The sequence below is a fragment of the Loxodonta africana genome, chromosome 9 (genome assembly GCF_030014295.1).
Source record: "Loxodonta africana isolate mLoxAfr1 chromosome 9, mLoxAfr1.hap2, whole genome shotgun sequence".
Taxonomy (NCBI): Eukaryota; Metazoa; Chordata; class Mammalia; order Proboscidea; family Elephantidae; genus Loxodonta; species Loxodonta africana.
In genome coordinates this window covers 20,955,794-20,969,899 of record NC_087350.1, presented here as the reverse complement: position 1 = coordinate 20,969,899, position 14,106 = coordinate 20,955,794, and the positions used below count along the sequence as shown (strand labels likewise).

The 14,106-nt window shown below is 43.9% G+C and overlaps 1 protein-coding gene across 1 annotated transcript in view; it reads right to left on the bottom strand.

Annotated features, from left to right (window-relative positions):
* Nucleotides 1-5,831: 5,831 nt before the first annotated feature.
* The window catches only part of FBP2 (fructose-bisphosphatase 2), a 72,317-nt gene continuing 64,042 nt past the window's right edge, over nt 5,832-14,106 (bottom strand). The window contains exons 6-7 of the mRNA XM_003407366.4: nt 12,718-12,837; nt 5,832-8,321 (exon numbers count right to left, since the gene is read on the bottom strand). Coding sequence (XP_003407414.1) covers nt 8,124-8,321; nt 12,718-12,837 — 318 coding nt within the window. The 3' untranslated portion in view covers nt 5,832-8,123. The remainder of the gene's footprint in view (nt 8,322-12,717; nt 12,838-14,106) is intronic.

Here is a 14,106-nt window from a genome sequence, read left to right as displayed (position 1 = left end):
TCCTTCACAGCAATCGTATGAGGTATGAATTACTAATCCTTTATACAATGGAAGAACAAAACATGAGTTAGCTGTGTGTCCTTAGGGAAATACTGTAAGTACACTGTGCTTCAGTCCCCAAGTAGAAACAGTAATGTCTTCTTTTTGTGCTACATTGTCAAGAACTAAATCAAGCCCTTTGCCATCAAGCCAATTCTGACTCATAGTGACCGTATAAGACAGAGTAGAACTGCCCCATAAGGTTTCCAAGGAGCAGCTGGTGGATTTCAACTGCTGACCTTTTGATTCGCAGCCGAGCTCTTAATCACTGCACCACCAGGACTCCCAGAAACTATATGAAAAAAAAAAACAGTGCCGTCGAGTCGATTCCAGCTCATAGCGACCCTATAAGATAGAGTAGAACTGCCCCATAGAGTTTCCAAGGAGCACCTAGCGGATTCGAACTGTCAACCCTTTGGTTAGCAGCCGTAGCACTTAACCACTACACCTCCAGGGTTTCCCCAGAAACTATAGTACTGTGCAATTTCTGTTATAGCAGGACCAGGAAACTAAGATCGTTACCTTTCTCACCCAAAGAGTGGGTTTTATTTTCTTAGCTCTTCACAATGGTTCAGCAGGTCAAAACCTCTATCCGTGTTGCTCTAGCTTTTTCCCTCCAGGACATGATTTTTCACCAGCCTTTAAAGTTTCTGAAGCGAAGAGTCACTGGCAACCACCCGACTCTTGGCTGTAGCACAACGCTTAAACACAAAGGACAACTATTACTAAATGCTCCATTTATCCCTCAGTCAGCCTTGGGCATAGTTGAACACAGGATTCCAGGACAATGCCAAAAACAGCGGGCCATCCACTCCGGACAGATGGCCATGGGTAGCAATGCTGCTCCTGTCCTCGGGAATTAAGTTCCAAACACATGCAATGTCAAGTCACAGATAACACCTGTGGCAATGTACACCTGTATGTTTCTTTTTCATTTGTCCTAGAAACCCTGAAGTCTTTGCTTCATGCTGATGGTTTCCAATTTCACAGCGTTTCTCATTGGTCAGATGTGAAGATAACACAGGGGAATTAGAGAAGCCAGCCACAGGGCCTTCCAGCTGGCCAGGGCCTCCATTAGTGGAGAAGAGGGTGTTTATACCACGTGAGAAACATGCAGAGTCCGAAAGTTCATTTACAAGCATTTGCCCACTGGACTTGACCCGTGAACACAGCTCTGTTTTTTCCAGTAACAGGTGAACTTCCCTGGAGTCTAAATGAGCAACAGCTAGGGTTGGCAGTCCTGGAAGGTCCTTCCCTTTGTGTTCCTTGGCCATATAGTTAGTCTTGTGTAGAAGAAGAAAGGAAGCCAATTATGCAGTTTCTTGATAGAATTTAATGGTAGAAGTTCCTTCATGGAGGAGAGAGGGTGCTCGTTGATGCATTTCAATTGATCGATGCAGAGAGGAGAAGTCCTATTAGTGGATTGAATGATGGCCTCCCAAAAGATTTGTCTATGCCCTAATCCCCAGAACCTGTGAATGTGATCTCATTTGAAAAAAGTGCCTTGAGGATGTACTGCAGTTAGGGATCTCAGGATGAGATCATCTTGGATTATTCAAGTGGGCTAATTTCAATGAAAAGTGTCCTTATAAGAGATAGAAGAGGAGAAGACACAGACACAGGGGAAAGAGTTGTCCATGAGAAGATAGAAGCAGAGATTAGAGAGATGCAGCCGAAAGACAAGGAACACCTGGAGCCACCAAAGCCTGAAGAGGCAACGAAGCATCTTCCCCTAGAACCTTTGGCGAGAGCACAGCCCTCCTGACACCTTGGCTTCAGACTTCTAGCATCCAGAGCTGTGAGATGACAAATTTCTTTTGAAGCAAGCCACTAAGTTTGTGGTCATTTGTGACAGCAGCCAAAGAAACACCTGATCTACCTAGCTAGGCTTATGCTCTGTGATGGTTGAGGTTGTGTGTCAATTTGCCTGGGCAGTTATAATGTAGTTTGGTAGCTATGTGTTGATGTAATCGCCTCCATGATGGGACCTGATATAATGTAATCACCTCCATGATGAGATCTGTTATGAGCAACCAATCAGTTGGCAGGAAGTTTCTTTGGGGGTGTGGCCTGAATCCAATATAGGCGGACTTTCTGGCAAAGTTCATCAGCTTTTGCTTGCTCTGGATCCTGCAGCTGATTCCTTGTTCATCTGACCTCCCAGTCTTGGGACTTGAGCCAGTAGCTTACCTGCCCATCTTGGGATCTGTCAGCCTCCACAGTCTGTCAGTCTGTGAGACAGAGGCCTGCTGTCTTACCTGCCATTCTTGGGTTCACCAGTGCCTGTAGCTACATGAATCAGGAGAAGCCTCCATTCCGACTCATGGGCTTGGAACTTTCCAGCCTCTACAACCACGTGAGCCATTTCCCTGATACAAATCTATATATCTATATCTATATATATATGCATATCCATACACTTCACTGGGGCCCTGGTGGCACAGTGTTTAAGCATTTGGCTGTTAACCAAAACGCCAGTAGTTCAAATCCACCGGCTGTTCCTTGGAAACCCTATGGGGCAGTTCTACTCTGTCCTGTAGGGTCTCTATGAGTTGGAATCAACTTGACAGCAACGGGTTTGGTTTTGATTTTATACATTTCACTGGTTTTGCTTTTCTAGAGAACCCGGCCTAAGACATGCTGCCTTCAGCAGCATGTAGAGCACCGTGGGAATCATATGGAAGGATCAGCTGGGACAAAGTAGCTGAATGTAATAGTAAGTAATCTGTCCACTAAAAAGGATTCCCAGGCATTTGTCGTGTGCTTGAAGACCTAGTTTCATTCTGACGAGCTATTTAACCTAGTTACTTAAGACTCCAGTAAGCTCAACAGAATGCTATGGGCCACACAGGGGGAAAACACACGAAGATTGGGGAAGTTTAAAAAGCCCGACATGGTTTAACAAGGGAATCAATGGTAGCCGTGGATTTAGGGATATACCAAGCAGAATAAGGATAAGAGAAAGTTTGGATACCTTTTTCCTTCCTTGTATGAGCTCTCTCATCTAAATAAAGCCCTGGTCAGTATTCTATAGTCTGAATTCTATTCAGTATTCCATCATGAATATGGAAATAGATCATTTCCATACCTTAGAGGAAAAAGGCATTCTTAAACATTAAAATGGGCAGAGGCACCCAAAAGACACTTTGATTCTTTCCTTTCTTCTTCTTTTTTTTTTTTAACCTGGTAATAATTAGTGTGTTTTTTACTTTACTCTCTGGCTCCACTTTCATCTCATGACAGCAGATGTTCTCTCTTTTGCTCTGCAAGGGAGAAAAATGGCATGAGAAAGAAATGAAGAAAGAGCAGGAGATGATGCAAATAATACTTTAATACTATTTATATTCCTCAAACAATTGTTCAGGAAAGGGATGGCTTAACACACAATGGGAAATAATTGCTGTTTTTTTTGACACTAAAATCCTGGTCTCTGATAACGAGCTGTCCCTTCTGAGAAGGAAAGCCCCCTGACCTTTGCCGTCTGCTGCCTCCTTGGGATGGCTTCTGATTTCCTCCTGTGGCCCAGGGGCAGGAAGTTGGGTTAATCATGGTCTGCGGCCCATGAAACACGTCATCCTCGTTCCCTGTAAGACTTTGGGAACCTCTTGTCACGTGACTATATACTATCCTGGATTATCATCTAACTTCGAAGAAGAAAGCTTGAGGAAGAATGAACTGCATTTCCGAATACAAAGCCGTTTGGAGCCAAAAGAGCTCCCTCGGTAAGGAGCAGGTCCAAACATGTCGTTTCAGCTGAGGCTAACCACTCACCTGGTGAAAACTTTAACATCTGCCCACTCACCCACCCACCTATAACGTGTCCAACTGGGGCCAGTCCTGAGAGGTGGGGAAGCGTGAGAGCGTGGATGAAAAACAGTTCCGGCTCCGCTGGAAGAAGGACGCTTAAAAACTCGAATATAGTCTTGCTTATATGTTTTGGGAAACCCTGGTGGTGTAGTGGTTAAGTGCTACGGCTGCTCACCAAAGGGTCGGTAGTTCGAATCCACCAGGTGCTTCTTGGAAACTCTATGGGGCAATTCTACTCTGTCCTACAGGGTCACTATGAGTCGGAATTAACTCGACGGCACTGGGTTTGGTTTTTTGGTTTGGTTTATATGTTTTGAAATTTTTGTGTACTTGCTGTCCCCTCTGCTTGTGAGGCTTTCCTCCAGGTGTCTACGCGGCTTCCCTCTTCCCTCTGAGTTTGACTCAAATGTCATACTCTCTTCGAAGCCTGGAATCCCTGGGTATTGCAAAGGGTTAATGTGCTCAGCTACTAACCAAAAGTTTGGAGGTTCAAGTTCACCCAGAGGCACCTCGGAATAAAGGCCTGGAGATCTACTTCTAAAAAAATCAGCCATTGAAAACCCTATGAAGCACCATTCTACACTGACACAGATGGGGTTGCCATGAGTTGGAATTGACTCAACAGCAACCGGTTTTGTTTTGTGTGCGTGGGGCGGAGGGGAAGTGGTGTGTGCAAACAGTTAACATGCTCTGCTGCTAACTGAAAGCTTGGAGGTTTCAGTCCACCCAGAGACACCTTGGAAGAAAGGGCTGGCAATGTACTTCCAAAAAATCAGCCACTGAAAACACTGTGGAGCACCGTTCTACTCTTGACACACTCGGCATTACCATAAGTTGGAATCTACCCCGCGGTAAGTGGTTTATTTATTTATTTTGTGAAAGCTTCTTTGGCCACTCAATGTAAAACAAAAATAATCTCTCCTAGTACTACCTCTCCCCTCCCCAATATAGTTTTCTTCCGTAGCATTTACCATCATTTGACATACTACCAAAAGCAAGCCTGTTGCTGTCGAGTCAATTCTGACTCATAGTGACCCTACAGCACAGAGTAGAACTGCCCCATAGGATTTCCAAGGAGCGGCTGGTGGATTCAAACTGCTGACCTTTTGATTAGCAACTGAGCTCTTAACCACTGCGCCAACAGGGCTCTACTTGACATACTAGGCATTTTATTTATTTGTATTTGTTGATTGTCACCACAAATTAGCATTTAACCTCTACAGATGGCAAAGGTTTTTGTTTCGTTCACTTCTGTATCCTCAGTGTCAAGCACAGTACTTGACAAAGAGCCAAATCAAAAAACCAAACCTGTTGTCATTGAGTCAATTCTGACTCATAGTGACCCTACAGGACAGAGTAGAACTGCCCCATCGGGTTTCCAAGGTGCAGCTGATGGATTCAGACCACTGGTCTTTTGCTTAGCAGCCAAGCTCTTTAACCACAGTGCCACCAGGACTCCGACAAAGAGTAGGTACTCAATAAAGCCTGCTGAATGAATGAATAAATGACATATACAAGTTCCACATGAACACATCCTCATTGTTTTAACGGTCAAGTAATGAAGATCAAGTAAAGAACCCCTTGGTACTCCACTCCCCAATAACCATGCTGCCCCTCCTCCCAGGAAAGGAATAACCACAATTATGAATTAAGGGATATCCTTCTAGTTTTTTTTTTCTAAATCTTTATACACAAAAAATGCTGTGCTTTGTGCTGTTTTTTGTTTTCCAAAAGTTGCATCGGGTCATATCTATTTGCAATGTGCAATATTCACCTACCATTGTGGCTTGGCCATCTTTTTATGTTTGCACTTAGGGACCCAGCTGATGGACACCCCATCTCCTACTTTTCCTTCACATCTTTCTCATGGGTTTTTTTTTTTTTTCTCTCCTTCACAAAAAAAAAAAAAAAAAAAGGAGAAAACCTGATGTCCAATAAGAGAGGACCCATAAAGTACTCATTAATTATCATCAGGTTGGAAAAAAAGGAGGCAGAAGGTCTACTGGATGCTGGCTAATATCTTTATTTCTTGTTGCCTGTGTTACTCCGATGTTTGAGAATGCCTATGTCTAAACTATGGAAGGTATTTATTTCCATTTCATGGAAGACTGGAGTGGGTCTGTTAAGTTCCAGCTTATTCAACCTGTTGTATGGTTTTCCATATATCAGCTATTTCCCTACTGATGGACATTTAAACTCTCCTCAATATTTTGCTATTATAAACAGTATTAAGTGAAAATGCTACTATAAGGTTCAGAACTACTGGGCCATAGGGTCTGCACATTCAAAATGCTAAGTGTTAAAAAAACAAAAACAAACCCATTACCGTCACGTTGATTCCAATGCATAGCAGCCCTATAGGACAGAGTAGAACTGCCCCATAGGGTTTCCAAGGAGTGGCTAGTGGATTCAAACTGCTGACCTTTTGGTTAGCAGCCCTAGCTCTCAACCACCGCTCCACCAGGGCTCCACATGTTAACAGAACTGTCAAATTGCCCTCCAAAAAGGTTGCACTCATTTGCATTCTCAACAGCAGTGTACAACAGTGCCATTTCCCAGCCCCTTTGACACATTTCGCATTTTCAGTCTTTATCATTTTTCATTTTGTATTTCTCTGATCACAAGTGAGGCTAAGCATTTTTCACGTTTACCAGCCGTTTGTGTTTTATCTTCTGCAAACTGCATTTTTACATCCTCAGTATTTCTCTATGTCAAGCTTATCTTCTTGACATGACTGATCCTGGATACCCCTCCTCTGCCATCTGTGGCAAACATTTTCTCCAAAGCTGTCAATCGTCCTTTATATCTTTGTTTAGGATGTTTCTATTTTCAAGTGCTTACATCTATTCTTGCTTTTATTATTTGTTTTTGCTGTTCCTGTTTAACATCATAAATATACTGCCCTTTATCTATTTGTAATAGCTTTATGGGGTTTTTTTTATGATTTTTTTATGATTAATCCATCTGGGATTTGTCTTGGGGATCTAATTTTATTTTTTTTCCCAAATGACTAGCTAATTCTCCTAACACCAGGTCTCTTTCTCTCTGTCTTTCTGTCTCTCTCTACACACACACTCACGCACGCATGCACACATATACAGCAACTCTGGTTTAAACAAGCTGAAATGGTGCATGCACGTGTCACCCCCACCCCAGACTTGTGGTTACATCAGAGTGAAAACGCTGGTTAAGAGGACAGATTAAAACATTTCCCATAAAAGGAAAGTGCAATGTTAAAGGGTTAATAAAAGTAGGGATTAATTTTTTGAATGTTAACTCCCTTTAGCAGCTGGCTTTATGAATAGGTGACCACGTGTTTTCAAACAGTGATTGAGCATCCAAGTTATTGCCACTCCCAAAAAGCTCGGTGGAAATTTCAGCATTTAATAGCTGTGAGCTTTCTGGCTCAAAATTTATACAAAAGAAAGCACAAAACTCTTCTAAGAAATTAAGTCGGCTGTAAAAAATATACGTATAGTGAAATCTGTGAGAGCCAGAGCTCAGCGGGACCGCCTTGTCTTTCCAGGTCTCAGAAGTTCTCCGCTTCTGACAGGGCGCCGTCTTACTGCTCTTCTGCCGTTCGTTTTAGTGGGTTTAGTTTTAGAGTACTTGAGCTTTCCTTCTCTGACGGGTTTCCACCTTACACAGGTTCTGGTTTTCGGTTTTACTATTTCACAAGGAAGATTAATCACAATAGGTTAAGACTCGGGGTTCAGATCCAACCAAAATAAATTTTTAACAGGTTTATGTACTTTTTGCCCACAAGTGGATAACTGCTGATGAGGTGACTTACCACACGCCGTCATCGACTCCGACACGTGGAGACCCCACGTGTGTCAGAGTAGAACTGTGCTCCGTAGAGTTTCAATGGCTGGTTTTTCAGAAGTAGGTTGCCAAGCCTTTCTTCCAAGGCACATCTGGTTGGACTTGAATCTCCGATCTTTTGGTTAGCATACAAGCATGTTAACCTTTTGTACCACCCAGGGGCCCCTTACGTGGTTTTAACAGACTTAGAATTACAATCCTATTTGCCACCATTCATGACAGAAGACAAACCAGTTATTCTTTTCATATGTGGATCTTTAATTTTTGCCCTTGACATTGACCACAGAATTAATGGCCTCTGGCATCTGGACCTGTCACGGCAGGTTTGTGGTTGCTGGCTGTGATTAGGGGATTTACTTTTTGCCTTTTCATCACCACCATTTCTGTTTATCATTTATTTAGGGTCCTTGGTACAAGGTACAAGACCAAGAGAAAAGGGCTGCGGGTCAAGCTCACTGAGCGCCTGCCTGGTTTTTCTGCACACAGGTGAGATATTCCTGCACGTCATCTGGGGATCCCAGGATGAGGGGGACTCGCTGGTGAATGGTCTCAGGCTTCACATCCAACACTGGCTGGGTGCCTGTGGTTGCCAAGCCCCCAGCCTGCTCAATGATGTAGGCCACAGGATTGCACTCATACAGGAGCCGGAGCTGCGGAGAGAGAGACAGGGTCATGTGGTCAAGCTTTGCAAGTGGCCCTAAGTCCCGAGCCAGGCCCCTAAAGCTTGAGGAGGAATTCGGGCTACTGGCATTTGCCTCATTAGCATGACTATGACCATGTACCTCTTGGGAGTGGGCCGCCTGAGCCGAAGACTTGGATAAGGCTGGGTGATGCTCATCGCATGTGCTTTTGGGGTCACCTGTGGTCAGGTGGCTGAGACCTAGATCTACCTGTCGCGTGCCCTTTATGCTTCTGAAAGACCTGCCTCTTGACTTGGAAATAGGAGATCTGGGTAGATCTGAGTACCCACTTCTTGTTAGTTCAGCTATGAGGCAAACTGATTCAGCAGGACTAGTTAAAAACAAAAAACAGAAAACCCAGCTGCTGTCAAGCCGATTCTGACTCACGCCAGCCCCGTGAGTATCAGAGTAGAACTGTGCTCCCTAGGGTTTTCAGTGACTGGTTTTTCAGAAGTAGATCGCCACACCTTTATTTTGAGGCATTTCTGGGTTGACTCAAACCACCAAACTTTTGGTTAGCAGCTGAGCCCTTAACCATTTACAACACCCAGGGACTCTTGCAGATCTAAGGGCCTTTGGTATGTGAGGCCTTAGGGAGGAGTAAGGAATCATGCTGGGAAGGGATCACAAGGTTACCTTGAGGCAGTCTCTCTGACTAGTATCATGTAAAGGAACTCCATATATCAAGTTTCAACTTGGCTAAATAGTTTCTTGGTGTTTGAACCAAAAAAAAAAAACCATTGCCGTGAACCCTGTTCTGACTCATAGTGACCCTATAGGACAGATTCAAACTGCCCCATAGGGTTTCCAAGGCTGTAAATCTTTATGGAAGCAGACTGCTTCCCACAGAGCAGCTGAGGAGTTCAAACCGCCAAACTTTCAGTTAGCAGCCAAGCTCTTGACCACTGTGCCACCAGGGCTCCTTCCTTCGGCCTCTTAAACACCCCCCCTCAAAAAAAACCCCACTGCTGTCAAGTTGATTCCGACTCATAGCGACCCTATAGAGCAGAGTAGAACTGCCCCATAGAGTTTCCAAGGAGCACTTGGTGGATTTGAGCTGCCGACCTCTTGGTTAGCAGCCGTAGCACTTAACCACTACGCCACCACGTAGACTAAGGCAAATTCACAGCTGTCCACTCCTGTAGTGTCTTGTACTTCCCCGTTCATAGCAGTCAGCACGCAGAGGCTTGTTTAACATCTGACTTCCTCTCTAGACTATAGGCTCCTGGAGGCAGGGAGAGTGTCAGTCTTGGTTGGTCATTGCGCTATCTCCATCTCTGGTAGTGCCCGACACAAAGAAGGTGTACAACAGTGTATCTCTTGCACAAGGGCTCCCGGGTGAGGGCAGAAATAGGGGTCACAATCAGCCTGCACCTGCTTGCCAAGCTACGTACAAGCACCCAGAGGAAGGAATGCCTTTTCTAATTCATCCAAGGCACCATGAGAGCTAGCAGGAGCCCTGGATTCAAAAAGTGGATTGAATTGGAGTGAACTTAACATCCTTTCTGGATCTACTTCTGTGACTATACTGTGGTCCTCCAAGGCCCTCACCCCTTCCCAACACACACACAGCCATCACACTAGACTCAGGGCCAAGGTCTAGCTAGATACTCTGCTACTATGCCTCTGGTTGAATATCGTATCATCTTCTCCCCACTGGTACAAAATTTGAGCCGGTTCTATGAATCTTGTCCTTTCCACTCTTCAAATTTATTTTGAAGGTAATTTTTTAAAACTGCTTTGAAAAGCAGTAGTCTCTTTTGCTGATTATTATTATATCAAAGAGAGGAAAAAAATTGCTTGGGCCAGGTTGGAGAGCCAGGAATTTAGGAGAGTAAGTTAAGGCTTCATGGATATTTGGGGCTCAATTCTGCCATATTGGTAGGACATTAGAAGGTGCCTCACCCTAGACCTCCGGCTCTTAGCATAGTCGACAGCCTGGTCGAGCACAGAGAAGCCCCAGGGCATTTGGACTCCCCTGGGTTGGCTGTTTTCACCCATGATCATCTACAGGAGGGACTGGAAGCCATGTTGTCTTGGGCAGCCCAGCTGGCTGAAGAAGACCTGCCCTTGACAACTGGTAAACCAGTAAGAAAAAAAAACCCAGTTGTTGTTGACTCCAACTCATGCCCACCCCATGTGTGTCAGAGTAGAACTGTGCTCCACAGGGTTTTACATGACTGGTTGTTTGGGTAGATTGCCAGGCCTTCCTAGCAAGGTGCCTCTGGGTGGACTTGAACCTCTAACCCTTCAGTTGGCAGCCAACTGTGTTAACCACTTGCACCACACAGATATCTGTTGGCAGCTGGTAGAGCTTTTTCTTTCCTTTTTCTCCTTGCCCTAGGGACTCGAGAGGGTTAGGATTTGAGGTGTTAGACAGTAAATCTCAGATCGAAGCTGATTTGCCTTTGTTTTCACCATGTTGAATCAGGGGCTTAAAAAAAAGCTCAGCTTTCAGAGAAAGCTCATAAAGCTTCTTAGGGGCCATGTTACTTTTGGTCTGACTGTAGATACTTCTGCTGTAAACTCATCTTAAAACCAAAACACCCAGGTCTTCCTGGGGCCTTAGCCAGCAAGCCACGTGATCTTTCTGCAATAAAAATCGACACTGCTATAGAGAAACAAGCAAACACAGGAGGCCATGGGTGCACCTGTGTGTGCCTGCACGCACACACATGAACACACACCCACACATGCACACACACACATGTGTGCAAGTACACAGGCACACACAGAGGTGCAGTCACAGAAACCATGAGAGCTGAAACATGGAGATATGAAACTGATGGTACTTTCACTATGCTGGTGGTTACAGTACAATCAATATAGATTTATATATGGCAGCATACATGCCTGTAGGAAATGTTCGGAGCCCTGCTGGTTCAGTGGTTAAGAGCTCGGCTGCTAACCAAAAGGTGGGCCGTTCAAGTCTACCAGCAGCTCCTTGGAAACCCTATGAGGCAGTTCTACTTTGTCCTATAGGGTTGCTATGAGTTGGAATCGACTCGACAGGAACAGATTTTTTGGTACAGGAAGTGTTTATGCAATTATATGTGAATATTATCTGATTCATTTACAATCATTTAAATAGTTAGTCTTATTCTCCTCACTGGAACAGAGTAGGTGGCAAAAGAGAGTCTATTTAAGAATTTCTACCTCTTCGACTTAATACCCTGTAGTACTTTGCTTCCTGTCAGCACTTCTTGGGCAGACTTATTTGTGATAGTCCAACAGGTTAGTATACATGAGCTAAACACGACTCGAAAGCACACAACAACAACAAATGACACAAGACAACAACAGTCACATGAAGAGAAATGCCTGATACGTTAACCTGGGTACCAAAATCTTCTCTCTGGTCTCCTATCCATGTTAGATTTCTTATTGTGGCTTCGAATCTGACTTTCCATTAACTTAAATAGCCATGGCCACACTGAGAGACACATTCACACGTGGCAGAGATTTAGCTACTTGCTTATAATTCCTGCAATTGGCTAAAAATTAGACACATTTCCATGGGAAGTTCTATTCAAGATAGATGGATTTGGATCATAAGCTTCCCACTGATAACACCAGCTGCTCTTTAGTTGATCCCAAATCATGGTGACCCTATAGTGTATAACAGTAGACCTGTGATCCATAGGGTTTTCAATGGCTGATTTTTCTGAAAGTAGATTGCCAGGCCTTTCTCCCAAGACACCTCTGGGTGAACTTGAACTTCCAACTTTTCAGTTAGCAGCTGAGCATGTTAACTATTTGCCCGACCTAGAGACTTCTCCCATTTGACAATACAAGTATTTTCGGTTTGGTGTCAGAAAGTTGCAGTAAGATCTTCCAGGAGTTACCTTTCCAGAAACAGTGAATGAGTTCAGAGCAGGTGTCCTTATTCTGGAGTTTATGGACTCTTTAGGGGATCCTTGGGTGGACTTCAGGGTATCTACGAGCCCCTGAAAATGTATGTAATGTGTGTATGTTTACCTGAATTTTTTCAGGGAAGTAGATCTGTGAGTTTCATTAGATTCTCAAAACGATCCAAGAGCAGTTGGTGCTAAAGCTAAAAATCAGACCCAGCATGTGGCAAGTGGGAGATAACTCAGCTGGCTCATGCTGATTCATGGGAGTGAGGACGGAGGAGGTGAAGTCAAGTGAAAATCAGCAATAAAAATGTCAGCCTTGCCCTTCTCCAAACCTTCTACCCCAGTCTCACAATTCACAAATGGAAAATACATCTAGTTTCTCTTCTCCTGTCTACTCACAGGCAGACATATCAGGGAGTGGGGCAGTGACCAAAGGCAGGTGTGAGGAGAAAGGGAACTCCAGCTGGCTCACTGGCCAGATACTCCACCCATGGATAATGGAAAATTACCTTTCCCTTAGGACTCTTCTTGTTGGCTGGGTACATGAAGATCCCTCCATAGACCAGGGTACGGTGTACATCAGCCACCATGGAACCCACGTATCTGGCCCCATAGGGAGCACTGCCATCCTAGAACACAGAGAAGGAAGAGACAAAGTCCAGTGAGCTTGGCAATCAGCTTCAGGCTGCAAGTCCAGTTGATGTGGCCTCTGCCTTCCTGGCCCTCTAAAACATTATATAATTGAGCATTTCATTCATTAAAACCCCCAGACACAACCGGTGATTAAATGAATTAAATATAGAATGACTTAAAGTAAGAGAGCAGTTGATCAAAAAAATAATAATAATATATATATATATACATATATATATACATATATACAAACAGCAATTGTTTGGTATCCCTTGTAGCTCCTTCTTGGATTTATATTACCTTTTAGCTTTCTGAGAACCAGACCTCCCTGAATGATGAAAACTTTTGCACTTTCTGCAAGCAGTGTTTACCCACCAGCAAAAAAATTAGATGGCTTTAGAAATCATTCCAAGAAACAGGATGATTTATTTGACAACCTCAATTCCATTAATCATGTGATGAAAATATTTGTTCAGAAAGAAATCAGTCAAAGCTCATGATTTTCCTCAGAGTATATCATAGCAGGTAAGACCCAGTGACATGTGAAATTGTTCCTTTAGGCAGTGTCATGGATTGAATTCTGCCCCCTCAAAATGTGTGTATCAATTTGGGTAGGCCATGATTCTCAGTATTGTGTGATTGTCCACCATTTTGTCACTTGGTATGATTTTCCTGTGTTGTAAATCCTATAACTATGATGTTAATGAGATGGATTAGTGGCAGTTATATTGACGAGATCTACAAGATTACATTGTGTCTTAAGCCAATCTCTTTTGAGATGTAAAAGAGATAAGCCAGCAGAGACATATGGGGACCTCATACCACCAAGAAAGAAGGGCAGGAGCATGTGTCCTTTGGATCTGGGATCCCTGTGCTGAGAAGTTCCTTGACCAGGGGAAAATTGATGACAAGGACCTTCCTCCAGAGCCAATACAGAGAGAAAGCCTCCCCTGGAACTGATACCCTGAATTTGGACTTGTAGCCCACTAGACTATGGGAGAATAAATTTATCTTTGTTAAAGCCATCCACTTCTGGTATTTCTGTTGCAGCAGCACTAGATAGCCAAGACAGAATCTGGTACCAGGAGTGGGGCGTTGCTCTAATAGATACCTAAAACGTAGAAGTGGTTTAGAAACTGAATGGACAGAAGCTAGAAGAGTTTTAAGATTGCCTTGAATTGACTCTTGATGGAGCTACAGATGTCAAATACAACTCTGGTGAGTGCTCAGAAGGAAGTGTGGAAAACTGTTACACCAGAGATGGC